This window comes from Alternaria conjuncta, assembly GCF_024043145.1.
Source record: "Alternaria conjuncta strain BMP 0040 chromosome Unknown scaffold_4, whole genome shotgun sequence".
Classification (NCBI taxonomy): Eukaryota; Fungi; Ascomycota; class Dothideomycetes; order Pleosporales; family Pleosporaceae; genus Alternaria; species Alternaria conjuncta.
Window position 1 is genome coordinate 2282765 of NW_026250093.1, and position 27304 is coordinate 2310068.

The 27304-nt window shown below is 53.7% G+C and overlaps 12 protein-coding genes across 12 annotated transcripts; 8 read left to right on the top strand and 4 right to left on the bottom strand.

Moving 5' to 3' along the window:
* Positions 1-271: 271 nt before the first annotated feature.
* J4E85_003632 (uncharacterized protein) lies at positions 272-3536 on the top strand (the record flags this gene model as incomplete). The annotated part of the gene is made up of 3 exons (XM_051467898.1): positions 272-437; positions 587-742; positions 790-3536. 3 exons carry the CDS (start codon positions 272-274, stop codon positions 3534-3536), a joined length of 3069 nt encoding a protein of 1022 aa, XP_051329057.1.
* A 2140-nt stretch (positions 3537-5676) lies between these two features.
* On the top strand, positions 5677-6882 carry J4E85_003633 (uncharacterized protein; the record flags this gene model as incomplete). Its single annotated transcript, XM_051467899.1, has 1 exon — positions 5677-6882. The coding sequence occupies one exon, from the start codon at positions 5677-5679 to the stop codon at positions 6880-6882; it is 1206 nt and encodes a 401-aa protein (XP_051329058.1).
* A 776-nt stretch (positions 6883-7658) lies between these two features.
* On the bottom strand, positions 7659-9266 carry J4E85_003634 (uncharacterized protein; the record flags this gene model as incomplete). Its single annotated transcript, XM_051467900.1, has 1 exon — positions 7659-9266. The coding sequence occupies one exon, from the start codon at positions 9264-9266 to the stop codon at positions 7659-7661; it is 1608 nt and encodes a 535-aa protein (XP_051329059.1).
* Positions 9267-10080: 814 nt separating this feature from the next.
* Positions 10081-10892, top strand: J4E85_003635 (uncharacterized protein; the record flags this gene model as incomplete). The annotated part of the gene is made up of 2 exons (XM_051467901.1): positions 10081-10853; positions 10886-10892. The coding sequence occupies 2 exons, from the start codon at positions 10081-10083 to the stop codon at positions 10890-10892; spliced, it is 780 nt and encodes a 259-aa protein (XP_051329060.1).
* Positions 10893-11657: 765 nt separating this feature from the next.
* Positions 11658-13839, bottom strand: J4E85_003636 (uncharacterized protein; the record flags this gene model as incomplete). Its single annotated transcript, XM_051467902.1, has 2 exons — positions 11658-13592; positions 13648-13839. The coding sequence occupies 2 exons, from the start codon at positions 13837-13839 to the stop codon at positions 11658-11660; spliced, it is 2127 nt and encodes a 708-aa protein (XP_051329061.1).
* Positions 13840-14261: 422 nt separating this feature from the next.
* Positions 14262-14575, top strand: J4E85_003637 (uncharacterized protein; the record flags this gene model as incomplete). Its single annotated transcript, XM_051467903.1, has 2 exons — positions 14262-14295; positions 14352-14575. The coding sequence occupies 2 exons, from the start codon at positions 14262-14264 to the stop codon at positions 14573-14575; spliced, it is 258 nt and encodes an 85-aa protein (XP_051329062.1).
* Positions 14576-15055: 480 nt separating this feature from the next.
* Positions 15056-16746, top strand: J4E85_003638 (uncharacterized protein; the record flags this gene model as incomplete). Its single annotated transcript, XM_051467904.1, has 3 exons — positions 15056-15296; positions 15410-15698; positions 15843-16746. The coding sequence occupies 3 exons, from the start codon at positions 15056-15058 to the stop codon at positions 16744-16746; spliced, it is 1434 nt and encodes a 477-aa protein (XP_051329063.1).
* A 346-nt stretch (positions 16747-17092) lies between these two features.
* Positions 17093-18452, top strand: J4E85_003639 (uncharacterized protein; the record flags this gene model as incomplete). Its single annotated transcript, XM_051467905.1, has 3 exons — positions 17093-17418; positions 17516-17992; positions 18056-18452. The coding sequence occupies 3 exons, from the start codon at positions 17093-17095 to the stop codon at positions 18450-18452; spliced, it is 1200 nt and encodes a 399-aa protein (XP_051329064.1).
* Positions 18453-19029: 577 nt separating this feature from the next.
* On the top strand, positions 19030-20032 carry J4E85_003640 (uncharacterized protein; the record flags this gene model as incomplete). Its single annotated transcript, XM_051467906.1, has 2 exons — positions 19030-19487; positions 19585-20032. 2 exons carry the CDS (start codon positions 19030-19032, stop codon positions 20030-20032), a joined length of 906 nt encoding a protein of 301 aa, XP_051329065.1.
* Positions 20033-22652: 2620 nt separating this feature from the next.
* Positions 22653-24899, top strand: J4E85_003641 (uncharacterized protein; the record flags this gene model as incomplete). The annotated part of the gene is made up of 2 exons (XM_051467907.1): positions 22653-23062; positions 23087-24899. The coding sequence occupies 2 exons, from the start codon at positions 22653-22655 to the stop codon at positions 24897-24899; spliced, it is 2223 nt and encodes a 740-aa protein (XP_051329066.1).
* A 548-nt stretch (positions 24900-25447) lies between these two features.
* On the bottom strand, positions 25448-26206 carry J4E85_003642 (uncharacterized protein; the record flags this gene model as incomplete). Its single annotated transcript, XM_051467908.1, has 1 exon — positions 25448-26206. The coding sequence occupies one exon, from the start codon at positions 26204-26206 to the stop codon at positions 25448-25450; it is 759 nt and encodes a 252-aa protein (XP_051329067.1).
* A 197-nt stretch (positions 26207-26403) lies between these two features.
* Positions 26404-26828, bottom strand: J4E85_003643 (uncharacterized protein; the record flags this gene model as incomplete). The annotated part of the gene is made up of 2 exons (XM_051467909.1): positions 26404-26620; positions 26674-26828. 2 exons carry the CDS (start codon positions 26826-26828, stop codon positions 26404-26406), a joined length of 372 nt encoding a protein of 123 aa, XP_051329068.1.
* Positions 26829-27304: the final 476 nt, after the last annotated feature.

Sequence of the window (27304 nt, forward strand, 5' to 3'; positions counted from 1 at the left end):
AGACCCAGTCTCGCGCCAGCAGCTCTCTCGCTCTGCTCTCCACCAAGGACGACGTCAATATTGCAGGATCCGCCTACAGGAACGCCGTCACGACCCCGCTGACATCTCGCGCACGCTCGCTACCTCGCTTCCTCGACTCGCTACCCTCCGACGTCACATAGCGGCCCCCAGACAGCTGCCGCCTGCCCACTTCGGGCCCACCTGTACCTGGACACCGCGCCTGCCATATTACATACCTAGAGCTGCGACGCTCTCCACACCACCGCCTGCCATGGCTCCCGCAGGCACCCACACCAACCCCAACACGCCGCGCGTGCGCAATGGCGAGCCCCAGCCCGCCCCGTTCGCGACACCAGAACCTGCCTCGTCGCGTCGAGACTTGACATCGTGGTGGAGGCAGTTCAGCAAGCGCCCCGCGAAGAAGGAGGACGAGAAAGGTACGACACCACTGCCAGCATTTTCACATGTCGAGTCCGCGAGTTCAGCCTCGTTGGCGGCTGAAGCCCAGCAATGCGCTGCGACTGTGCCTGCAGCTCCCCGCCTCTCCTTGTCGCGAACAATCACTGACTGTTGTGGCCGCACGTAGAACCCGCCCTCCCTGGCATCTTTGGTGTACCCCTCATACAAAGCATACCCTATGCCAACGTCGCTATTTCGCTATTCAACGAGCACGGCGAAAGCTACATCTATGGTTACGTCCCAATAGTGGTCGCCAAATGCGGTGTCTTTCTGAAGGAAAAGGGTCAGTGAAGCTAATCCCATCACCCATCAGCTGTTAACAGCGCACAGCAACCGACGTAGAAGGCATCTTCCGATTAGCAGGCTCCGAGAAGCGCATCAAGGAACTCCGGACGGCCTTTGACACCCCACCCCGCTATGGAAAAGGTCTGGATTGGTCCGGCTATACTGTACATGACGCCGCCAATATTCTGCGCCGCTACTTCAACAATCTCCCGGAGCCTATAATACCGCTGCAACATTATGACCCGTTCCGGAACCCGCTCAAAGGCCATCAGGCTGAGGCAGTAGGCGCCAGTGAAGGACAGCAGCCCTCGGTCGGAGGCTTCGATCCCGATGCGGCTGTGCGCATATATCAACATCAGATTAAGGCGTTGCCGTCTTTGAACCGACAATTGCTGCTGTACATCCTAGACTTGCTTGCAGTCTTTGCCGCCAAGGCTGATGTTAACAAGATGACAACCTCCAATTTGGCTGCCATCTTCCAGCCCGGACTGCTCTCACATCCGCAGCACGACATGTCTCCACAGGATTATCGTCTGAGCCAGGACGTGCTCATATTTCTCATCGACAACCAGGATCACTTCTTAATTGGTATGGAAGGCACAGCTGTCGATGAAGGCACCGTTAAGCACATTGAAAGCGGGCCTTCTACCCCACAGGCAAGGACACCCACCACACCCCGCAATAGTTCTGGCATCGGGCGATCGGCTTCGACCACTTCGAGCGCTGGTGCAGAAAGCCTTCGCATGTATGGCGGCGTCCGCAGGAATGTATCCACGTCTTCGAAGCGTTCACGACACTCGCCCGCTGTTCCCAGCCCAATTGCACCATCATTTGTTTCGACCACGACATCTGGAGTGCATCGAAGCAACACGCTGCCCTCAAAGCGCTCGCCGGGGCTTGGGAGTCCCCGCTTCCCTGCTGCAAAGCAAATCGGCCCTGAAGAGACCAAGAGCCCGCTTTCGTCTCCCATGCCCCCAGAGGTTGCTGATGTTCCCGAGAACGTTGCCCCACAGCAGGAGATGGAGTTGCCTATACGAACGAAGGAAGCCCCACAGGCGGTCGCACCCGCAGCGGAGCAAATACCAGCCACACAGCCTGCCGATCAGGAACTGCCACCGCCACAACGTGCGCAGACCATGCCGCCGAACAAGATCGAGATGCCGGTCCCATACCAACCCTTCCCCCAACAGGGAATGGCTATGCAACCGGCAGAGCCTTCACAGAATAGACCCGCGGTCACACCTGCCACCCACAACATGCCAGGCGGGTTCCCTCTGCCGTCTCCGGGCGTCATCCCACCGAGTCAGCCCACTACCCCGAACGTCGTCGCCCAGTCGGCCCAGAACCTGTTACCTTCAAGGTCCACTACTCCCGGTCCACGTAGTCCTCAGCGTAGTCCTCGTCACACGCCAACGCGTGAGCGGTCAGAGTTCTTGGAAGGGCCTGTGGACTCAGGTCCGTCAATTGAGATGACTCCTGCCGTTCGTACATTCACCCAGATTTTAGCTAAGGTCGCTGCCTCTCCTCCAAACGAGTCCAAGGAAGCCAAAGATGGACGGAAACCGAACAAGCTTCAGAAGAAGAGGTTACCGAACAGTATCAGCCAGAGTACGCATAGCTCTACGCACTCTCTTGGTGGCAGCGATTCAGGATTTGGTGGTCAGTTCTCTCACGGACCTCCTTCACCACTGCAGCCACCCTCGCTTCCTTTTGCCCATGGTCAGTCACACGCAAACAGCTCTAGAGAGGTTTTGCAAGACACAGGCTCCTCGCGGGCTTCCGGGAACACCCTCAAACCTAGCATGTCGCCTTCTGCTAGTTTCAGATCTCATTCGACAGCAACAGAATACTCGGAGAACGAGCAACTGGAAGAACAACCAAAAGAGGAGAAGCGCAGTTTTTGGAAAGGTCACAGGCGAGGAGAAAGCAAGGCAACGCCGACAGCAAGTCAGACAGATCTCCACGGTTCAGTACCTGGCGCCGACAAGAGTATGAGCTCGTTCGCGAGTAGTTCCGGATGGACAGGCGGAGGACGCAGAAGTGGGCAGTACGAGTCGAATCACGGCTCTGAAACGTCGATGCTGTTCGGCAGCAGTCCCCCTGATCACGACAGATCCGACAAGAAAGGTGCATTCGACTGGTTCCATAAGCGCCGACAGGATCATAAAGAGCGTTTAGATCGGAGAGAAAGAGCCAAGAGTCCACCGGGCAGCTCTAGTCATCTCCCTTCTCCCCAGAACATGATGAATTCAACAGAATCCTTCGCCGTTCGAGGACGCGCACCAGATGTACCACCACCGGTGGAGGAGCCTCAACCTAAAGCAGACAAATCCAGCGACGTTACGCCTACCGGGATGAGTCCAACACCCCCGAATGTGCCTACTCCGGGAAGCCCGAAGCCCAGGATGAGTCCTGCCATGGCTCTGCGGACAGATCTCCCAGCTGCACTGACTGAACCCCGATCAGTCGCGCGATCTCCGGACAGGAATTCCAAGTCACCTGTCACTACAACGCCTCCTGTGCAGCCATTCGCTAAAGCACCATCACCCCTAAATGTCGACAGTACGCAGCAGGTAGAAGCTAGCGCAGCGACCCAACCCGAGGCCTCAACAGCTACATCGGAACCTGTCCAGCCAGTGTCAACACCTTCGGGGCCTCTTCACTCTTCCTCCAACTCGACTACTACTGTCACTCCTCAGACGGTGAACCGGGAGACAAACTCTGATGCATCGCCCTCTGATGGTCAGTCGTCGTCGCCTCCGTTCGTCGCAAGAGGCGAGCCAGCGCCTTAGAGACCGCGGTGGTCGCTGTCGACCTCAATGACGTACGAGCATGAGTTCGGAAGGAGATGTAGGTATTCAGGGTGTTCATGGATTGAGCGTGATGGGTAGAACTGTGCACAGCACCCTTGGCAGTCCATTATGGGCCGAAGAAAAAAGTGTGTATGTGGCATGGGAGATTTTGCATACGGCATATTTGCCATGAAACGATGAAGCGTGCTAGCGAGCATTCTCTGAGCGTTGCGATGATGCATAGCGTTGTGGCACATATCAATGATAATTCATTCTCATTCTTCATGATTACTGCATACTGGGCAGGAAAAGCAATTGTGAATCAACATCGAGACTGCCCGACAAGGCCGTGTATACACGACGGCCCAAGAACACAGTAGCTGTATTGCAAAATACCCCACACTTTGATTAGTAGAATAATAAAAAAGCAACGTTACATGTTGAGTAGTCGAGTATTGACGGTGTCTGACACCGCGCTGCCGTCTCTGCCGAAGTCCGCATCAACCCCTCAACATAAGCACAAATAGCTATAGCGTCGTGGCGACATACACATAGACTCATAGCGCGATGTGCCGAAATGTCTAGATGGTGCGTCTGCGTCGTTGCATATCCAGTATCCCCACCAGTGAGATGCATCTAGGCCGAGTCCCGCAATGCGCGTTTGGTGTTCTGAGGTGTTCTGATCTACTTGTCTCGATTGTGAATGCGCAGTCTGCTGCTACCCAGCTCGGCGCTAGCCAGCCTGCGTTCCAATCATGCCCTGTCTCTGATTAAAAATAGATCACGCCTGTGGCAGCGGAGCGGAGTTGCAAATGTGTGAGATACGCGTTTGTTAGTGGATAGTGGGTAGTGGAGTGGATAGCAAAGGTGTGTGAGATACGAGAAGAGCGAGAACACGTCTAGCTTTGAACACGAGGAGATGATGACGGTGGGGAAAAGCAAATCTCAATATCATGGACGATGGTGCTGGACCAAGAATTCGAGATTGCAATGACGATGCTATCGCAATGCACGCATCGCAGCGACTACCAACACGTCGAGTGCTCCGTGGAAGCCTCAGCAGGGTTTCAACATGCGAACAGAGCGACGGGGAAGCTATCATCGGGTTGAACGTTCCAGTTCGTCTCGCCGGTGGCTCGGTCCATGCATGACGTTCTGGCTTGCGGCCAAGCGAGGCCACTGGCGCGGAAAGGGCTCCAGGCTCCTACCGTTTCTGCGTTTGCAGGGGTCATTGCATATACCGACCCCGAGGTTTACGTGCCAACTTTTTTTGGTTCGTGTTTCAAGGCCGAGGTTTCAATGGCACAATCGTCTGAAGTATTGATCTGTTGCGTTGCGATGGGAAGGGCTGGTGTGAAGAAGTTTGGAACTCGGTGTGCGCGAACATTTACTAGAACTAGATGCACTCCAACAGTTCCAGCTGTCAGTTCAGTGGAGAGCTGGAGCATGATCTTCAGCGGAAAATCGGGATGCTGAAGCTTGGCTTGTTTAGGGCGCGGTCAAGAGGCGAAAATGACGATGGGATCCATGACAAACAGCGGGTCCAAACCTCGTGTTTCTGTCAAGTAAGACGCACCTAGCGGCACCTGTATCAGCAACGCCTTACCCAAAGATGCTTGGTGCTCAACTCGTACAGTAACCGTATCGCCTTCTGCCTTAAGGACTGATCTGCCGTTTCTCCTCATCACTATCACACGCTTCCAACGCCTTTTTTACCGACTTTACGGTCCACGACTCCGCTTGTTTCGACTGACTCTTGCGAAGACCACACTCGTTGTTGAGATCACCCCGAACGACCAAACGAATAACTACGCTCGCTTTCTTTTCCTCGTCGGCAAAAAGAAACGGGAGCGTTGAACATCAGCACTTGAGGAGTCTACAGGCTATCGATTCTCGGGCTGTGGCGTCAGACACCTGCAACCCAGCCACTCGGAAGCGACAGATTCTGTGTAAGCCTGCTCTCCAGTCCGCGACGTCTTCGCCATCACATCAGCCCATTGCGCTTTACGTTCTTTTTCTTGTACACAATTTACGGCCTTGATTCCAGTTATGACAAGGTGCTAACACGCTTGTCGCAGTTTCTGTTCTTCTTCGCTGAGAATCCACCTTCGCTTTCGTTCTGCACGCCGATTTAACCACGATGCGTTCCTTCTGCCAGCTGGCCGTTCTGGCCCTGCCATTGTTCAGCACCGCCGTTGCTGCTTCACCAAACAAGCGAGACGACCACCCAAAGACCATCTATGCGACTGCACAGGAAGCGTTCCAGGACCTGTTGAACGCGTTGCCAGAGGAATCTCTACAAGCAGCATTGAGCGGACTGAAGGACTTCAAGAATGGCGTGTTTGAGTCGCACCACCGCGGCGTCGAACATGTTCACGAGAACAACCCAGCGCTCGCTACAAAGCTCATTGTCGACGCTGTCAACGACTTGAAGAAGAGGCAGGCGCCAGGCAATGGCACGGCTTCTGCCACTGAGGCTTCAACCCCACAACAGACAACCGAGGACGCGCCTTCATCACAGGCGAGCGAGGCTCCTCCACCAGCAGTCGAGACCACCGTAACGCAGGTCCAGACGCAACAAGGCACTACCGTCACCCAAGTACAGACCCAAACACAGCAGCAGACTCAACAGACCCAACAAACCCAACAAACCCAACAAACCCAACAAACCCAACAAACCCAACAAACCCAACAAACCGAGCAGCCCCAACAATCCCAGCAACCCTCGGACGACGCACCCCCCTCCACCGTCACTAACACACAACAACAAACCACCACCCAACAAGCCACCACCACCGTCCGCCAAACCACCACCCAACGCCCCGCCATCATCCCCGTCGAAGCCACCATAACCGAAGACGGCACAACCGTCGTCCGCACCACGCGCGTCCTCTCCGAAGTAACCGCCTCCGTCCCCGTAACCCTCGTCCGCACAAACTCCCAAGGCAGCACCGTCACCCAAACCGAGAACCGGCCCGCCGTAATCCGCACAACCACCGATTCCGCAGGCCGCACAACGGTTACCACGTCTGCGGCTGACTACGCGCCTACCGCTGGTGAGGTGCAGACTGCGACGGATGAAGCGGGAAGCACGTTTTTGACTACGTACACGCCTGGTGGCGGCTTGGTTAGCAGCATCAAGTTGATTACGACGACAGATGCCGAGGGGAGGCCGAGCACTATGACGAGTTATACGTTTGTGGATCCGATTCAGGCGACGCAGGCGAGTGGGGGTGATGGTGGGGATTCGACGGAGCAGCCGAGTGTGCAGACGGGTGCTGCGGGCGTGAATGGCGTGCCGTTTGCTGGTGCTGTGGGCTTGGGCGCTATGGCTTTGTTCTTTTAGATCAGGGCAAGCGAGTAAGTCGTATGGCCGTTTCCTCTTTTCAGCATGATGATTAGGATGGAGGGAGGAAAAGGAAGATGAAGATGGAAAAGAGGGTATATATAACGAGAAACACGACTGCTTTGCATTTTCAGGCTTTTTTACTACTTTATTTGTACATTAGCGACGTCGCTCCTTTTTCGTTGGCATTGGTTTTTTCAGATACCCGATACACGCTCCTTTACGATTTATATATACGGTGGATGGATTTGCAGTTTGTAGTTGGAAAGGGGAATGGAAGTGCATATACGGTGTTGGTGTTTGGTGGGATGGGCGACTGGGTAATATCTTAGCATACATACACGGAGCGGATTGTTGCTCTTTACTATCCTTCCGTATATATAATACGACAATACAAACTTTGAAGAATTGTACTTAACGTGGATGCTGGGGTATAGTACGCTTGAAGCTGCAGATTTGGAGGGTGTGACTACGAATCGAAAGCGATGCAATGTACATATGTTTATAAATTCTGCATTTGAAATAGCTACAGAAAGAGAATATAGATCAAGGGGTATTGATGTTAAATCAAACGCCAAGTGTGCTATGCTTCAGACGAACCTGCCCAGCCCTTCTCGCTCAATCGCTCACCTACGCTTCCTCCCGTCCAACTGTATTGTGAGGAATCCCACAATAAAAGTCCAAGAAAATGTCCGCCCATCAGTGTTGACCTACAATCCCTTCTATATGATACAAACTCACCAACCATCTCCAATCAACTTCTGTTCCAGCCCGCCTCAACGCGCCTTTGTAGCAATAAAATACTCGACGCTCTCCCCCGCCCAACTAACGCTATTCGTCCCACTCTCAAACCTCTCCTCATCAAAAAGCCCAGCAATACTCTGTTCATTCCTAACCCCTTGCTTAGCACCGCCGCCAAAACTCTCAAGGCTAACGACTTTACAGCCCTGTTTCAAATCGAGAAACTTCTGCAACAGCAGATTATTCAGCGTCTCGCCAAACACCTTGTTGTTGACCAGCACAACGTCAGCGCGGCGGAGGACAGCGTCAATCTCAGGGCTTTCGAGGAAATCGCCTTCGATGAGCTCGATGCGGGGGAGGGCTATGTTCCAGAGCTTCGCCCGCGCTTTGAGTTCAGAGGCTTGTTCTGTGCCGAGGGAGGCGGCGAGCTTCATCTTTTCGATGCCCCAGCTTTCGGCGCCGGTTTGCAGGGCGGACTGCAGGACGACGTTGCCGACGCCGGAGCCAAGGTCGACAAAGGTGTGGGTGGAGTTTAGGCCGGTTTGGGCGAAGATTTTGTGGACGAAAGGGGTCAGGAGTTCGCCGTAGGTTGTTTCTTTGCCTTCGACTTTGCGGAGGCGGTGTGCGTGCGGGGAGACGATGCGGTTGTAGCTTTGGGCCGTGATGCGTTTGACGAGGCTGAGGGGGATGGCGTGCATGTCGTCGAGGATGCGGGGTATCGTGCCGTTGGCGTATTGGTCTTTGATGAGCTTGTTGAACTTGGCGAGTTCTTGCTTGAACAGTTCGGGGTCGTCTTTGGTTACGGCGCGCTTGAGGAGACGGACGGTGCCTTCGGCGTCGGAGGAGAGCTCGTTGGCGAGATCGGGCGGGAGGTAGTGCTGGATGATCTCCTCTATGCTGAAGTAGATGTCTTCCAGTGGACTGTACTCCTCGTCCACCTCTTTCCGGGCCACTGCCTCGAACTTTTCTGGACGTGACACGCTGGGGTACTGGAGTTCGACGGTGAACTTCTTCTCGCTACCGGGGAATGCGGACTTGTAGGCTTTCGCCCCATCGTCTTTTGTCATCTCGAAGCCGTGCTTCAGAGTGCTCTTCCCCGACACAGCCTTCTTCTTTCTGAACGCGGCGTTTTCTTGCGCCATCTTCATCATATCCGACGCGCCATTTGATGTGCCGTTCGCAGTTCCATTCGATGCGCCGTTGACACCATTCGATTTCGCCTTGGCATCAGGCTCTACTATCCGTATACGTCGCTTCAAGTCCGGCTCGAGTGCGCGGTTCAGGCTCATCGGCTCAGTGCTACTACTCGCTGGCCGCGTCTTCCGTCGCTTGACGCCCAGCCGGCTGGTATCCTCATCCTCGCTCGACTCATCGCTGCTAGCCCATTGCGGCGTGTCGGTGCCTTTACGCTTGTTGGTCTCGACACGCGACACGGAAACCGACTTGCGCGCGGGTTCCCGCGAGACTGTTTGCGAGCGCGGCGTGGACTGGTATCGGTTCGCTGGCGGGCCAGATGCACTGTAACTACGTGTGCCGTTGCCGGGTCTCGCATGCGGCGATGGTGAGGGGTTCGCTGTGGGGGCGGGCGCCTTCTTGACGAGGACGGTTCTCGTTTTGATCTTGGGTTTTCCGGGGACGAACATGACGGCAGCGCCAAGTTAAAGTTTGTAGGTGAAAGCAGGGTTGTATGCAGAAGAAAAAACGGGCATGAAACGCGGCGGGCCGGTGCAGATGTGAAGGAGCGTGTGGCCAAGGGCAGCCGCGAGTGAAAAGAGAAGGACGTCGAAGGGAAGGCAGCAGGCCGGTCAGCCAATACGGGAGGAGTCGCACGCGCAATGGACGAGATACGTGACCCAGCGACGCCCCAAGCCTGTACGCCACTGCACGTCTTACCGGGATCGTCTCGCCTATCCGTCTTGGCATCCGTCCCTGCTTCTGTCTACCGACCTCACCACGCCAAGTGTCACCAAAAGGCCCTTCTATCAGACCTCGTCAATCTCTGGACAGTCAATTGAATGGCCAGCTTCAATGACTGCGATGTTCCACTCAAATCCCGCCTTAGCACAACCCACGCAACCATTCAACGGATTGTTCGGGGACATCTGACTCTAGGTCTTCAATACCACCAGCTTGATATACTAAAGTCGTACCACACGACACTCCTGTTTACCCACCACATTCAACTGTTCCGTATGAAGATCATGGGTTATCCGCAGCGTAGTCTTCAATATTTAGAATATCAGTTAGCCAGCCAGGCCTTGTGTCTCCATGCCAGCCCTTCACAGCAGTTCTATGCATTAGGTAAAAGTTTAGTCTTACCGCAATCTCTCTACAACCTTATCCATTGCGCCATTGCTTATTTTTGTTCTGGAAGTTTTCTTGTTACCCTGCTATTGTTGTCTGTTGTCGTTCAACAAAAGTCGATCGTTGGAAGAGTCGAAAGCAGCTCCTCCTCTGATGCGTACAGTCACTGGTGAGCTAGTGGTCTGCGGTGATTACTCAAATATCCCAGAAGTCAGCCGAGGAGCCTTGACAGAAAATTACTTGGACCATGCCTCCGATCCCGAAGACGCGATTCCAACCGGTACCTTCACGTTGGGTTTACTGGCAGATGCATCGATCGCACTCCGAAGAGAAGGCAGTGCACTAGAAGTAGTGGACGACGATGAGTGCTCAGACTTCGTGCGTCCTAGCCCCCGAGAACGACGCCACGCCCTAGACCCCAACACCTCATCGTCCGTCAAAGCCTTCCTCGTGCCTCTACCAGACTCCCGCATCCCCCACGGCCCAGCCAACCAACCCCTAACCGACAAACTCCTCAAGACCATTCCCAACTCCCTCCGCAACCGCGCCAAATCGCTTCACGAACCGCACCCCCTCCCTTTCCGCTGGAGCCTCCCACCCAACGCGCGTTTCCGCATTGGCGACCCAGAAGCCTTTGCTGCTCTGCAGGTCAAGAATATAGAGTGGTATGTAACCACCGGCTTACTAGTTGAAGACTTCATGGGTCTACGATGGAACGCAGGAAGCTACACGTATCTTCTGTATTGGCATGTAGAAGGCATGCCTACGCCTGATGGTGTTGCGGATGCAGGTAGGAAGTGGTTGAGTATCAACCCAGGTTTCATGCGGGATTGGCAGAAGGAGAAGTGGGAAAGGGAGTTTGGAGACGAGGTGTTGGTTGTGGAAGATGAGCCTGCGACGCCGATTGTTGAGCGGGAGGATTCGGGGTTGGTTGAACACCCCATTCCTGCTGTTACAGTGGGTAATCGGCCGCCTACGCCGAGTCGAGAGAGATGTCTTCTTCCGGGTTCGAAAAGCGCATTGAGGAGTAACTGTCAGAGTAGGCCGGTGTCTCCTTCGCCTTCCCTTGTATCTGATACTGGGTCTGAGTCGCCGAGGAGAGAGAAAAAGGTAAGATTGCTGAGGGAGAAGCGGAAGAGGCTTGTGATGTGGGAAGTCGACGACGACGACGATGTCCCGATAGCAGAGGAAGGTAAGTTTGTTGAAACAATGGTGGATGAGGTGGACACTCTGAGTGATAATGAAGGGAGGACGGCGAGGAATTGGGGGTGATATGATGAAGGGATGGTTTGTTTAGGCTTTTACCAACACCTTTATATAACCCAGACCTGCTCAAAGTTGTACATACGACCATAGGAACAAGTCAATAGCGCTTCCCGTTTGCTCAGCGGTACTCAAGCTTGTTACCGGCTAGCTAGTAGCTTCGTGGGTGACCAGAAGCGAATCCCCGCTGTTGTATGTTTTTGCCTCCTTTTTGCCCTTTTTTTGGTGGTGGATACGGCAGTGGCTGCAGAGACACCATGAATATTCGCTGCCACTTCACCACATATGCCATGTGGAGTGCTGGACACAGGCTCGCCGTTGAGCGAAAGCATTTCGCAACCCCATGTATTTTGGCGGTAGCCTATCTCCAAGGCACACTCTGCACACGTGCTGCAAGTCGCACATCGAATGCCTGCTAATAATCATACATCCTAGAAGAAAACCCAGAAGAAAACCCTCCCAACCGATCAGCGACGTCGGTCCCGGCTACGGCTCCTCGCACTGCGGCTCCTTCGCCTACGTCTATCCCTATCATCACGTCCCCTATCTCTGCTGCGCTCGCGACTCCTCTCCCTAGGCTTGCGATCGCGCTCGCGATCTTTATCCTCGGCCTCAGCAGCGGGAGCACCGCCAGGTTGGTAGCAATCAGACTCCAGACGCCTACTACCACGGTCTCTACCACCATCCCAACGATCATAGTCTCGGGCCCTGTAGCCTCGTGCGCGGTCACGGCTATCATCACGCTTGCGAGGCCGACTGTCGTCGCGCTTGCGGTCACGGCTGTCTTCGCGCTTCCGAGCACTGCCACTGCCAGCACCTCCACCGCCACCGGGTACATAACGGTCGATGTTCTCGGGGCTTCTGGAGCGACGGCGGCGCCCGGATGCAGGGGATCTCTCGCGCTCACGTCGGCCGCCTCGTGAGCGGGAACGTTCTCTATCTCTGCGACGCTCCTCTCGAGGTGGCGACGGACTGCACGTTTCGTAGCGTGACTTGCGGCGGCTGGTGTGAGTCTCTCGTGAGCGACTGCGACTCTCGCGACGGGACGGTTTCTCATCTCGGTCGTCGCGATCGCGTCGTCGACCGTCATTTGAGGGCCGGTAGGAATGTCTATCATCGTCGCGTCGGGAACGGCGGTCGTCGTCGAAGCGCGAGCCACGCCTGTCGTACCGACTTCCGCGGGACTGCGATCGGTTTCTGCTACGCTCCCTCGTGCTGCGCGCGACACTACGGGACCTGTCACGCTTCGGTAACTCAGGTCGCTTGTCATCCCATCGGCCCTTAGCCGCCTCTGCTGCGGATGGGGCATCTGTCATAGTGGTATCTTCGTCCTTCGCAGCCGCATTTGGCGTACCTGGAGCGGGGGACTTTGCGTCTTTGCTGGGTGACCTTTCAGGTCTGCTGTCAAGCCTGTCCAGTCGAGCCTTCACGGGATCGCGGGGAACGAGCGACTTGGGAGGCTGAGCTTTTCGCATAGGTGGTTCCAGTGATTCTGATCGCGGAAGCAGAGGCCTCCGTTGTCGTGAATTCTTCATCTGCTCACTTTCCTGTAGCAGGAGCGCCAATGCAGTCTCATCGTCAACTTTGATGTCTTCAGGCTTGATCGACAGACGGCGTTCAGGCGACCTGGTCTTTGACCTGCTCCTTCGCCTGCTCCTGTCTCGTCCACGCCGGTCCCTTTCACGATCGGGAGTCCTGCTACGGCCACGACCACTGCGATGGCGACCGCCGCGATCTCGGTCATGCTCCTCTTGTAGGCGGCGCTCTCGCTCAGCGTCTTCTTCGCGGATCTTCTTGAGACGGGCTTCTCGGCTCTTCTCGTGCTCCTCTCGTTCCTTCTCGCGACGTAGACGCTCCTCTTCTCTCTCTTTGTCGATTCTCTCTCGGTCCTTGCGTCGGCGCTCTTCGTCTTCCTTGTCGCGCTCTTCACGCTCCTTGCGCCTGCGCTCCTTCTCCTCTTGTCGCGCCTTCTCACGGGCTTCGTCCTCTTCCTTCTCGCGGCGCTTACGCTCTTCCTTCTTTGCCCTCTCCTCGCGTTCTCTCTCGCGCTCTGCCTCCAACTCCTTTTCTCTCCGGGCTTCACGCTTCTCTCGACGAGCGTCTGCTTCTTTAGCCCATTCCTCTTCGCTCTTACTGCCTCGCTTCTCCTCTTCGGCAGCAGCCTCAGCGCCTATTTCGGCAATGCGGTACTCGCGCATTTTCGGTACGCCATGCTCATCAATCAGTTTATCCAGCAGAGTGTTGACCGTGTTCATAATGTTGCCGTAGATGTCGCTGCGCTCACCCGCGCCTTCTATAAGTGTAGTGGCCATTCGGGGATCCTTGGACAGCAGCGAGGGATTACGGTCGGTTTCGCGGTCGACGAGCTCCTTGAGAGCGGCTTGCAGTTCATCCTTAGCAGGCTGGCACGCGAAGGTTAGCCTAGCATATAGTAATAATCAATCGTTGGCCACCTACTCCTGACACATATTGCTTCATCAAGTCTCTGCGTATGTCGTCGTATGCGCCCTTCTTACGGAACATGTGCACCAGGCTGTCGATGGCCGATCGCTTCGCCTGGGAAAGCGGGAGTTCCGATGGCCTCAACTTTTTGCGCATAGTCGCAGCTCCATCGCTTTCACTTGGGCGCTTGCGGCCGACTTCCGCCATGGTTGATTTTACGTGATTGCGATCCGTCGTTTTGTGTCGTTTGTGTTGCGGCCCGGCGCATCAAGACGGGGGTGGGAAAGGCTGGCGAGTAGCGAATGACGTAGGGGGCTAGGCTGGTGCGCCAGCTCAAAATGGTAATAGTGAATGGATTGTAGAGCGAGAGCTAAAAAGTGAGCGACAATATCAGGAGAGGCGCGAAAGCGGCATTGTCGCGGAGGTGAGGTCGGCGGACCTTGGTTCCGCATCCGCGTGGGTGGTTCGTTCTTGGCGTTCCGGAGCTTGACGATGGAGCATCGCAGCCCAGAAAGCCAGTACTGGTACAGCGGTGACAACGCGCCCTCACGACACCCGCCCCGATTGCTGCTGCAGCACAGAAGGAGTCTTTCACACCGACACAACTGACACGACTACATCCGCTCACCATGGTCCACAAGATCCTCTTCTGGAGCGGTTTCGGTATGTCCCCAACCGCCCGCGCATACCCCCAGGGATTCTACTGACGACATATACAGGCGTTGCCGCCCGGCTATGGCAACTCGGCATTGAGATGCGCCCGCTCTTCAACAAGGAATCTCTCTGGGTCTACCCCCTCTACGCCGGCGCCGGTGGCAGCTTCGGCTACTGGCTCACTGGCGTCGAGAACCGACAATTCCGCCTCCTAGCCGACCGACGAGACGCCCTACTCGAGAAGCGGGCGCGGAGGAAGGAGCGTGAGGAGGCCGCTGGTACCTCTTAGGCGGCCGTGGCCTGCAATGGCAAGAGACAGTGGTGTGAGGGGTAGGGGTAGCTGGGACTGGGCATCGCACACACGGCCAGAGCGTCATCTCAACTACAACGGGAGTGAGACTATCATGCGCTACTTCCAGCGCTCATGATGAGTATATATGGGCATGAAATATGAGCGGGGTTGGATGCGTTGAGAGCAGCCTTCTATCACATCTTGGCTGGCGACTCGTTCTGTACAAATTTCATTTCAAACCAACTACAAATGCAAAATCTCCATCAAACACCTCTTGCCGAATTGTGCTCAAAATGCGAGATATTGCCTAGTCGCGTAACGCGTGACACCCTAATGGATTAGTGCATGACTCCTACCTCTTCTATTCTGAGCTCATGGAAGGGCATCCACCTTTGCGAACACCCTGTCAACATCACCATGACTTGATAAACCCGCGCCACGACCCATGTGGTCAACCATCATTGCACGCATCTCGTCATGTCTGCCGAGAACTTTCTCTCGCCTAACGGCGACCACGTAACGCCGTCTTCGCCCATGTCCAACGGCAACCTCAAAAGCAAAGGCATCGTTGTGTTCTCAGGTGGAAGCGCTGCGAACAATCTAGTCGATGTGTTTAAGAAAGTCAGAGAAGACAAGAGATGCCCGCTGAGCTATGTCATCCCTATCAGTGATAACGGCGGCAGCTCGTCTGAGCTGATACGCGTCTTCGGAGGTCCAGGTGGGCACAGTCTAAGGCAGGAATGACACAACACTGACATTCACAGGTATCGGTGATGTGAGAAGTACGCGAATGCTCTCAGAGAACAATGATCTAGATGTTAACCTTTCTAGGTCGTCTTGTCCGCCTGATCCCGGATGACCCCGATCACGATGACAGCGAGAAAGCAGCTATCAAGACCTTCTTCAACCACAGACTGCCCAAAGAACGGTCTTCAGCCCGAGATGAATGGCTGCAGATTGTAGAGGCTGAGCATGCACTCTGGACAAACATCTCGACGGCGAAGAAAGAGCTCATACGATCGATACTCAATGTTGTCGCGTACGAGATCGTCAAGCGTCGCCGGCCCTCATCGAGTTTCGACTTCTCAGGGGCGAGTATCGGCAACTTGTTTCTTACTGGGTACGTGATTGATGCACTCATTATGCTTCTCCCTATTTATATGATCGCTCAAATCCCGATTTCATTGTCTCTGTTACGTTTACCATCGCATATCCTCTGCAGCGCACCTACCCGCATCAAAATTCTCGAAGCTGACAGTTACAGTGCTCGACTTTTCACTGGCTCGTTCGAGTCAGCCATCTATCTACTCTCAAGCATCTGTTCTGTGCCCAGTCACACATCAGTCTTACCGGCGATCAACACCAACTTCACGCACCACATCTCAGTCAGCCTCGCAAACGGCGACACCATCACCGGCCAGAACTCCATCTCACACCCTTCCATTTCGACAGCCCTGGTGTCGGGAGGTGCACCAATAATCGATGAGACCGAACAGCACGATCGAATTGAGGATGCCAATTTACCCGGATCTTTACCGACTCTTCGAAAGCAATACATCACCTTCTCCAAAGCGGATGAAGAGGAGCTGCCAGCCAGAATCGAAAGGCTCTGGTATATCAATCCCTATGGCCAGGAGATACGCCTTTCTGCCAACCCCACCGTGCTCAATGCATTGAACGACGCACAGGCCGTGATATACAGCATCGGTTCGCTCTACACATCCATCATTCCTTCATTGGTTCTCAAAGGTATCGGCGAAGCCATCAGCAACCCCGCAATCCGCTACAAAATCCTCATCCTCAACTCGACCATCGATCGCGAGACAGGGCCATCCTCCAACCCCTACTCCGCGCTCGACTTCATAGCTGCCATCGCGAAAGCATGCGAAGACTCCAAGAGCGTGTTTGGGCCATTGGATAAGAGTCAGTACAAGAAATACGTCACGCACATCATCCATCTCCAAGGGCCAGGGACGCCGGCGGTCGACCGAGACGAGCTCAAAAGCATTGGTATTGAACCCATTCGCGTGTATGGGAAGAAGCATGAGGGCGAGAACTTTGTTAGGTATGATGGCACGGCTTTGATCCAGGCTCTTGAGGTTACGATGGGGAAGAGGGATCCGAGGATGCCTAGTCGGAGGAATACGCTGGAAGGGCCGGCGAGATGAATGGGGATTCTCTTCCCATCTCATTTTGAATCAAAGTCTGAGTAATTCTGCTACGGTTGCTTGAGTGGGTGCCTGGTGGTCTTTGTTGGTTTTATATGTGCCAAGCAGGTATCTCTGTACTAAGCGCAGATCTTACTCTTTCGGGTCGCCCTTCCATCCCGTCTCTCTGTCGTACCTCTCTAGTCTGACCAATGATCCATCGCAATCTACACGGCTATAGTTTGCTCGCAATATTAGGGACGCGAAAGCTCCCATTGGAAGCGCATATATCTGGTTGCTGGCCCCATAACCTTTACCAGCTTTCTCATAGCGCGGACCGCAATACATTCATCCCCAGCAAACTGCCATGGGCTCCATATTCTCATCAATCTACTCACCCAATCCTTCGAAGCCAGACTCTCGACCTCCTTATGATGGCCCGAATCGATACCCATATGTGCGTAACGGCCAGCTTGTCCCCGTCGAAGCGAATCCCACCATTTGGTACGAACGCTTGTTTGAAGTTGCGGACTGCGTACAACACCAAGACACGGACAAAGTCATCATATTCACGCCCATCTGCGATGAAGACAACGGCGAATACCCAGACCCCAGATCGAGGCATGGCTGGCCTATAAAGCGTTTGCGGAAGGCGTACGAGCTCCTCGGTGGACCACACCCGCGGATTGTTCGGTACGTATCATTCTGCTCGTGTACTTGACCGCGCTTAGTCTTTCAGGTATATCGGCGCGCTATACAGCACTTCGGGTGATGGCGTAGTCGTTGAAAGACTGGAACCGGGCCAACTCAAGAGGGTTGAGGTGCCTGCGATGACAGTGCCTGTGGTAGCGCAAACGATGTCGCACGACGATAAGATCATGCTATCGCTGTATTACCGATGGGCGATACAGGCACTCTCCGCCTTCAGGGTCATGCATGCAAGATCCATGTGCATTGGGTTCTTCTCAGCGCAACTCGTGTGGATACGCCCGGACTTCTCGCTCGCAGTGGGTGGATTCATCAGCGCTAGTGCACAGGAGATAGAGGATGAGCTCTGGAAAGATACTGAAGAAGACACTAAGGCGGCCCGACGAGAAGCTGACTTCATAGATGAAAATGGGCGAAAGATAGAGAGCACCGCTAGCTGCGGTTGGAGCGAGGGTGAGTGGGCAGCGGACGACATGATATATGATATGGTACATCATGAGGATCCTTTTGATGAAAGTTACTACACAGGAGGTGTACAAGGAAGTGTAAAGGCAGACCTGTGAGTATGCGCGAACCACGGTGTACGCACAAAAGATTGCTGATCCTTATCTTCACACTCTAGCTTCTACTGGGCTACATTCGTCTGGCGACTCATGACGAACGACTTCACTGCTGTGTCGCCATCGCATCGTGGGCCTTTTCGTGGGCTATGGGAGCCTGCATGGCCCATGGAAGGAGGCTATAAAATCGAAGACTCGCCAAATATATCCAACATTATCGATGAGAGAGAACGGCGCAAGCTATTCCAGGAGCTAGAGAATGCTCGACTGGGACATGTTCTGGTTGGCGCTTGGAATAATCGATATGGCAGCGTGGATAAGGTCATTGGTGATATCGAGTTGGCGGCAGCTGAGGTGGGCATAACCATCTCTGGCGATGAGGTTGACATTGGTGAGAAGTGGGAGGGTATGTTCGAGTTCAAGGACGGGAAGCTGGGGTTCAAACTTAGATCTGATTAGGATAAGCTTGATAGGGCTGCCAAGCAGGCATCATTGGCACGGTTCACGAGGCGCGATGGCGCTTGCCTCAAACGGCAACACCTGGGTCAGTGTATATAGTACGCAATGTATCGCGATTTAGTACTTTTAGCATCTTTTCTCGTGCTGCCCAATGGGTTCGGCAATTTCATCTCTTAATGGGCCACTGCCCCAAGACGAAGAGCGAACGATTGCAACGCAGTCGCCATATTATCCCTCCGAAGCCAGCATAGAGCCGGAAGACACCCGACGCTGGTACTGTGATTTCTGGCAACATGCATGCGCAGTACCTCACAAAGATGGGAAGAGCATCATCATATACGAACCGAAAGATGACGATACAAGGGCTAGACCAGAATGGGGGATCAAACGGCTACGGAAAGCTTATGAGCTTCTTGGCGAAGACCATCCAAGGATTGTTCGGTATGTGAAGTGTTGAACAGGACTCTGTTAATATTAACGCGATTGCAGGCGTACCGGCCTTGTATATAGCGACGCCGGTAACGGAGTGATCGTCGAAAGACTTGGTCCAGGCCCACACTGGGGCGATCTTCCTGCCATGACTGTACCTGTTCCAGAAGAGCCTTCAAGAGAGGACCACATCATGCTGGCCCTGTACTATCGGTGGGCCTTACAATCGCTGTCCGCCATTAGCTACCTCCACTCTCGCTCTGTATACCTGACGTTCTTCTCGTCTACTAATGTGTGGTTGCGCCACGATTATTCACTGGCTATTTCAGGTTTCATCAGCGTTGATGGGCCAGAGCTTGATGCCGATAGTAGACGAGAGGCTTGGAGAAAGGAGAAGCGGTACGAGAGACGAGAGCAAAGAGTTCAGAAATGGCGTGCTGCAGGGGCTCCAATTTCAGAATATCCTAGAGACGAAAGTGAGGGCGAGAGCGAAGACGAGAGCGAAGATATTCCGGAAGACTTTTCCGGTGGTTGGGATACTTGTGAATGGGCGGGAGATGGCGGCACTATATACTACGACGACTATTCCACAGAGTTTCCTCGAACGTGTGGAAGTCATCGTGAGTCCTTGTGAGTATTCATCGTTCTCGCATACGTCAAGACCTAGGCGCGGCAGTTCGCTAACTACGTATTTCCGACACAGATTCTACTGGGCGACCTTTGTCTGGGAACTCATGACGAATACTCACACGGCCGAAGCGCACTGTAAACGGGGCATAGATTGGGACCCATTCTCTTCACCTGAAGGCGGCCCACCGAAGCCAGCAAAAGATTGGCGTGATCAGCTTCAAGTGTTAGAAGAGGCTAGGCTTGGAAGTGTCCTGCTCAAAGCCTGGAAGAGCGAATACGAAAGCGCAGAGCAAGCTGCCAAAGATGTCAGAAAAATTGCGGAGAAGATGGGTATCAAGATCGTCAGCAGTGCGTCGGAAGTTGATGACGCTTGGACGAACGTGTCCCAGCAGGATGAAGTCGATATCGGCGAGCCTTGGGAGGACGTTTTCGAACTAGACCAAGCCAAAGAGAGGTGGGGCGCTCGAACGCTTAGGTTCAAGCGGCAAGGCACGCATGTGAATTTGCCTGTGGCAAGATAGAAAGCAAGACCATGGCCACAGGTCGGTCATGTTTGTCGTTACGTACTATCAGGCGCGCACTTTATCCAGTATGCATCGTGTTCGAAGACCCCGTTCTGAGGCGAGAAATATCCGTATGCTCCTCGCTCATGGTCCTTCGGGACCCTTCATGCATGATTTGCAAGCGAAGCAGGCAGTTGTTGGCGACACGAAAGTGAACCAGGCTGCCATCGTAACTTTCTGAGGCTCTGCGACGCTGGTTATGTGACACACCATGACACCCCCGCGCATGCATTGCATATCGCCCGACGGATCAACTTGTCAAGAAACCTGTCTCTGGCTGCTGGAAGGTCATCCCAACATGCTCTCATCGGATCGTTTAGTGTTGATCGCAAGCTGTCAGTCACTGCTTCGGAGTGTGTAACCGAAAGCGTGATTAAGATCGTCCTGTAATGCCACGCCATCTTGCCTCTGCCGCGGCCTGCCGGATGTAAGAGCTTGGCTGTCGAAGGATCAATCTGGCGGTCAAGGCAACGGTACCGAGTCGGCGGATTGCTGCGATCGTGCGGGGTGGTAGGCAAGCCGTGATGCTCGCCCGTGTCTCAGACATGTACGTACCCGCAGATCGTACCAGCGAGATGCCGAGCTTCTCAAGTGCCGTGTGGCTCGGAGAGTAATTCCATACCGATCAAGATGTCTCGTACTTCCGGCGCGCTTCAATCTGTTCGTTAGCAGATTTGTCGGTATCAAGTCTGGTGCAGGATTGCATCCTTGCTCAGGTGGCTGTTTGTGGGCGCATGATTTTTCAATAGAATGCACTTGTATGACTACTGGCTCAGACCGGAGACTTGGTTATGCTCCTCAAAACGCGGGAGAGATGATTCAAGCCGACATATCCGGTCCGAGACTGATATGGAGGATCTTCATGATAGAAGTGCATGAGCGAGGGCGTGTCTGCGTCCGGTGAGCGAATATCAGGAAGTGTAACGATGTTGTATATCTATCGCGGCTACTCGTAAGAGTTGCAGTCGCTCTCACCTATTAGAGACGATTCTGGAACACGGTTGTGGTGTTGCAACCCAGACGTGCATAAGGCTGCGTGTCAAAGATGTCATCCAGCCGCGGATATGCATGTCATGCGCGGTGGATCCGGTGTGTTCGATAGGCCTCCAAATGCGATCAAGTCCGCGGGCCTCCGGCAAGAAGGACATTGGTTGGATAGAGAGCTGAAGATTGGAGGGCGGCACGAGCTGCATGGAAGGGCGTCGAACTGCAGTAAACAGGTCGACAGCAACGCGATGTGCAGTAGTAGATCGACGCTGCGCGAACGCGCGCTGAGCCGCACCGCAGAACGGTCTGAAGTCCATGTTGGAGTGTAGGCGGATTAACATCGGCTGGAAAGATCGAATCGCACTGCGATACACCAAAGGGCGATGTACCAAAATGTTTGACATACGACACGCCCAGCAGTGATGCAAGCCGGGCTGGGTGGTATAAGTGCAGACACAGATAAGGGGTCTACATGCGTATCACCAGGTACAACTACCAGTGACTAAAAGACTTTGGCGTAACCAGCGGGTTCTTACCTCGACTTGTGGGTGGTGATTGGATGCGTTGGCCGAGCGGAACGAAGGGCAAGCAGGCGGGTTGGACGTCAGCAGGACGCTGTCTCAGCCATTGATACTCGTTACTCAAAGAAAGGGTCCTCATCTTTCCCGTACACCTTGCGATGGTGGCTTGTAGTGGTCAGTTGCCTTCTTTTGGCTGGCACCTGGGCTCGAGGCGAAAGGGGGTGTTGAGCCGTGCACGGGCCAAAAGCGGGGTCATGACGCCCCGTTAGCGTGGTCAATCAATGATCGCTTCTTCCGCGCTGGCACCGTGAACGTTTCTCACACTTCGACGACTTCATGTATCCAGCTCCACGGAGGGCAGGCCAAAAAAGCAAGAATTACATCCATTATTCGCGGCGAATCCCAACGATTGCAGCTGTAATGCATATGCGACCTTATCCAAACACCAAACACCATCAGGCTGCATGCAAAAACAGGCAGCCGCTATGAGTCCTCAAATATGCATGCGCATGGCTTCTGCATATTTTATACGATCTTTAACTGGTCCGGTCAAAGTTGAGCCTCAAGACGTGTAGCAACGATGCTATGCTGCGCGTTCACGCAGGAGGGCGGGGTTATTTGCCTGTTTGTCCCCCTCAGCCTGGTGGCTTAGACCGGTGAGAGCCTCGATATCACCCTCAAGTGGGGCTTGCGAGTGCCCTTCGATACGACCAATTAACGCTTGTTTCATGTAGACCCCCCGGGGAAACAACTGGATGTGGCTGTTGTACTCCTAGAGGGACCACAACCTCGCTTGCATCGACAAAGTGCTACTACTGCTCCGGACAAAGATCGAGAGCTACAATCTTGCAGTATGACAAGAAATCTGCCAATCTATATCTTCGGTCAACGTCCTCCTGTTTCTGCCTTAGACTTTCTAGTTCGCCCTGTCATTCACTTCCCGTGTCTTCATCACATTGATCTGCCTGTTGCGATCATCGGCATCAAGTCTTCAGTCACTTGAGCATCTAGCCATCGGCTATACTTCCTTCGTTGAAGATATCCCTCCTATAACCTTCACAAACCATTCAATGGCGACTCCGCAGCAGGCACAGTATCAGGGTCAGGTACCCCATCCGCATCAGAATGTCAGTCAACCACGACAAGTCCCGAATGGGCAGCAGCAGAGCTCTGGACAACAACAGAACTTTGGACAGGCCCAGCAGAGGCCAGCTCAGCCCCAACAGCAAGCTCTAAACCCATACGCCAACTACGATCCCCAATTGGCTTCCTTCATCTTAGAGAAGCCAAGGAACGCCACTTCCTGGGAGGATGCCACACCTGAGCAACAACACGTCGCACTCCAGGAACTCCACAGCGAACTGCACAAGTTTCGTCGAAACCATAATAACGTCAAGAAAGCGATGAACGAGATCCCTTCCCCAAACTGTCGCCGAATCATCAACGAGCTCGTTGAGGACCAGAACGTTGAGCTTGCGAGGTACAATAGAACCATCCAATACAGAATTGCAAGCGTTGTAAACAAATGGCGCTCGGTCAACCGTCGAGAAAGGCAGCTGGTGCGTGTAGACATCATTCTGGAGACTGAACCTTCTGGGTTTCAAGAGCCTATGCAAGCGAGACCTGTCGTCGGAGGTGCGGGCAATGGGCCCCAAGATGCAAACAAGAACAAGCAACAAGGAAACTCGCAAGGTCACCAGTTCCCGAACCCGTCTAATAACCCCGGCCAAAACATGCCACAGCAACAAAGACCTCCCCAACAGCAGCAACCACAACATCCTGGCGCGCAAAACCCCGGACAGCATCCTCCAAACCCGGGCCACATGAATCCAATGGCAGGCCCTGGAGGCCCTCCTCCACCACCGCCACCTCCCGGCATGTCCGCACAACACGACGGGGGTCGTCCGCCGCCCCCACCGAATGTTGGACCAGGCCAACACATGCCGGGCGTGCCACTGCAGCATCTTCCGCCTCCTCCTGGCCAACAACATGGCCCTCCCCATGGTCAAATGCCAATGCCTGGTGCGTTTCCGGACCAGATGCATATGCCGCCAGTTGGCATGAGGCACGTCCCCGGCTTTAATCCTGATCACCTCAGACATCACAAGAAAAACCACAGGGTTCGTCGCGATGTTTCTGGCTCATCGTCCGACAGTGACTCTTGGGAGTCTGAGTCGGAAGATTCCAGCTTTGTCAACATTGAACATGATCACATAGATGTTGATCGACGTGGACGAGGACGTCAGCGGCCCGGCAAGAGATCGAAGAAGACTCAGAAACATCGATCACTCAGCAGAGCTAGAGGTCTTAGTCGCAGTCGTAGCCGAAGCCGTCCGCGCAAGAACAACGTCGATCCATATGTCGCAAAAACCACCCGTCGACACCGCACTTCAGACATAATCGATGATCAACGCAATGGTAGGCATAGCCCAGAGTCCTTCACTACCGACTCTTCTCGGTCTTCTCACAACAAAGTGCCGCCTGTTCATATCCACTTGAGCACCAACAATATTGTGGAAGACCGAACACGTTCCGGTAATGCCTCACCAGTTGGCCTCTCTGACGAGAAGAAGAAAAGATCTGGAAAGTACTACTCCTCGCACGGCATGGCTAGGGAGACCTCCAACTCATCGTCAGAGCGTGGAAGCGGCACCGAGTCTATGAACACTACATCTGTCCACACAGCAGATGATGGTATCTTTGACACTCCTATACGCCGCCGCCCTTCTTTCACGCACGTGCATCGTCGCCAGAAGGTCTCTTACGGGAGAAAGTCGCCAAATATGTTCAGCCAGCCGCACCCCAGCCACATCTACGACGAAGATGTTGACCACCGTCGGGTACAGAAGGTCAGATACCACAAGGAGACAGTAGACGACTATCCACAACCTCGCAGTCCACGCACGCACATGCACGAGCCTGAGTCGTACTTCGATGACTACCCAGTCCACACTACTCGTCCAAGCCTGCCAAATCGTCGCGCAACCATGGCTAACCCACCCACCATGCATAATCCGTTTGCGCAGTCGCACTTCCCACCCAAGCCAGTGCGCGCCTCATCATACCTCGCGGATAGACACGAGCCAGGCTACGGCTACCCCCAACCACGCGCAATTGGAGATCAAGACGAATTAGATGCGCGATACGCACTCAACGACATCCATGCGGCTCTTGAGCACATCCAGGACAAGAAAGAGCGATCGGCTAGACGTTCTAACATGATGGGTAGGAGGGACTCAGCTTTCCAGTATGAAGATGATGAGTGGCATGCTAGGGTGCCGTTGGGTGGGCGACGTGGAGGTTATGGTGGGTACTAGGTGATACGCATGGTATACTTTCTCGCTTCTCTTCTCGATGCTTTTGTCTTTCCTATGAGTGTCTCTGTCTTTCGGCGATACGTTCGGGCTGAAGTACCGCTTCTACTCAACTCTTCACGCGGGACTCTTTGGCTAGAGTACAACATCACAGCGTCATGAGTCTTTCATTTTTGGATAAACATCTTGGATATACTATCTAAATCTATATCGCATATCCGCATTGGTTACATTCTCTTCAGCATGACAATTTGATACCGAGTGAACCAAGTCCACTAGCCCTGATCCAGCTAGGAAGGTGTGAGCACCTTTCTTAGCTCTCTTCAATCTCAGCATGGATGCTGCTATCCTTCATAATACACTCACCATACACGGCGAGTAATGACTCAAGATTAGTCTTTGCATAAAAGTGATTTTCAACGAGAAGACCACTTCGAGCATAATACGCTGCTTCTTTGTACTTTCCCTGCACGAAGTTGTTGTCCGCGAGCATATTGTATCTGGATGGGACACATTAGCATGACATGAAGAGTACGATCGGGCCCGAATACTTACGCAGATGATAGCAACCAGTCGCGTACGCCCAGTTCGTGCAGTAGATCGACGTAAATGCGAAGCTTTGCGCAGGATATTTGACCTTCCACATTACTATAGGTGGAGCACAAAGTTCGCTCTGACGCGTCCGGCTCGAGCGCAGGCGCACATGCTTTGCAACTGCAGTCGAAGCCCCATCCTAGCATCAGTGCTGCTTGGCGAGCATCCCTGCTCTTTTCCCAATCGTCCGCGATGTAGTTGATCAGGATCTCTTCACCAGCGTTAATCTGTCGTGTAGCAACCAGTCGGCCATAACCTTTAAGATCTGCACCATTCTTATCGATGTAAAGTACTGCATTGGGGATGCAGGAATGATTGGCGAAGGATATCGTGCGATAGACAACTAGGTCAGTGTTGTCATCTGCAAGGGGATAAGTTGGGAACTTGAAAGCGTTATACCGACAACGATCTACAAGGTGCTCGACGTCTGTAGCCCTGGTCTTCGAAGTATAGAGCTTGTGGAAGGCTTCTCGGTCTTGCCAGCTTAGCCGTCTGTATGCTGTCGTCAAACGCGTAGTAGTTTTGTTGACTTCTTCGTCGTAGAACGTGATGAGTTCTCTATTCTGCTCCTCGGTCCGCTTGCGTGTGTCGCATTGGAAGAACGCGTCTTCGTCGAGAATGAGAGCGCCTTTCTTGAAGTCTTGCTGTGCCACAAGGCCATTACCCGCAACAACGTTGACATCAGTGACTCGTACCTGAGGATGATTAGCTGCCATGTTTATCGTGTGGTTGATGACTTTTATCCGTATGGGTGATGTAGGAAGTCTGCCAATGGACGTCGGATCGACCCTTATATCCCGTCAGCTGCGGCAGTTTGCTGATCTGGAAGCATAAACAGGAGTCTGGTTTGAGAAAGAATCATCGACACGCTCGTTGTTCAGGAAGAAATACAACGATTGATCATATGCAAACACTACATAGGTAGGATCGAAAAAGGACCCATGGCCCCTTTGTTGTACTCCTCACGCAGCCTTTCGTCCTCCTGATGACACTGTCCTAGTATGTCGTTCAGCTGCTGATTCCAAGTATCAATGAAGAAGTTCTTCTCGACGAGCGACCCTGCCATGGCAGCTTGTTTTGCCTGCGCGTAGTGTTTCTTTCCTAAGTAGAGTCGTGCGAGTTCTAGACATCTGTTCAATAGTCGTTAGTGGTGTAGACATGAAGAGAAAGTGGGTTGACCTACGCGTTGGACAGCTCTACATCCCACCTGCCCAAAGAAGTAAGAATGTTGATGTAGCCCGCCAGGTTCATGATGCTGTGAGTCTTCTGCTCCTCAGTCATTACCGCTGTCATGGCAGTGATGTTGGTCTTGTATTCGCGTACTAGATTGCGCGACATCGTATCCATGACGGTAAACGGGTGTGTACACCCATTGCACGAACACGTGAATCCCCAGTGATGGTTCAGTACAGCATTTCGAGCTACATGGTTGCCGAGCCAGTCGCGTTCCATGTAGTTTACGAAGATCTCGGCTCCGTCTGGGATTGCTCTAGTTGCTACAAGCCTTGCCTGGCCTTCCGGAAACACCGTGCGGCGAGGCCATATTTCGATGGTAGCGTTTGGAACACACGAGTGGTTGATGGAGCTGATGTCTTCATACACTACCAGGTGTGTTTTGTTATTGCTGGCATTCACGAAGGTGAATGCGTTGCGTTCGAAACGATCGACGTATCGATCGAGTGTAGAACCATGGGGTGGCCGGGGCCAGAGCGTACGTAGTGTTTTTCGCTGCTCTAATGTAAGATTGTTCACAGCTGCATAGATGACAGAAGTTGCATGTATTCGTTGAGCAGCATAGAAAGTGTCGACGGTAT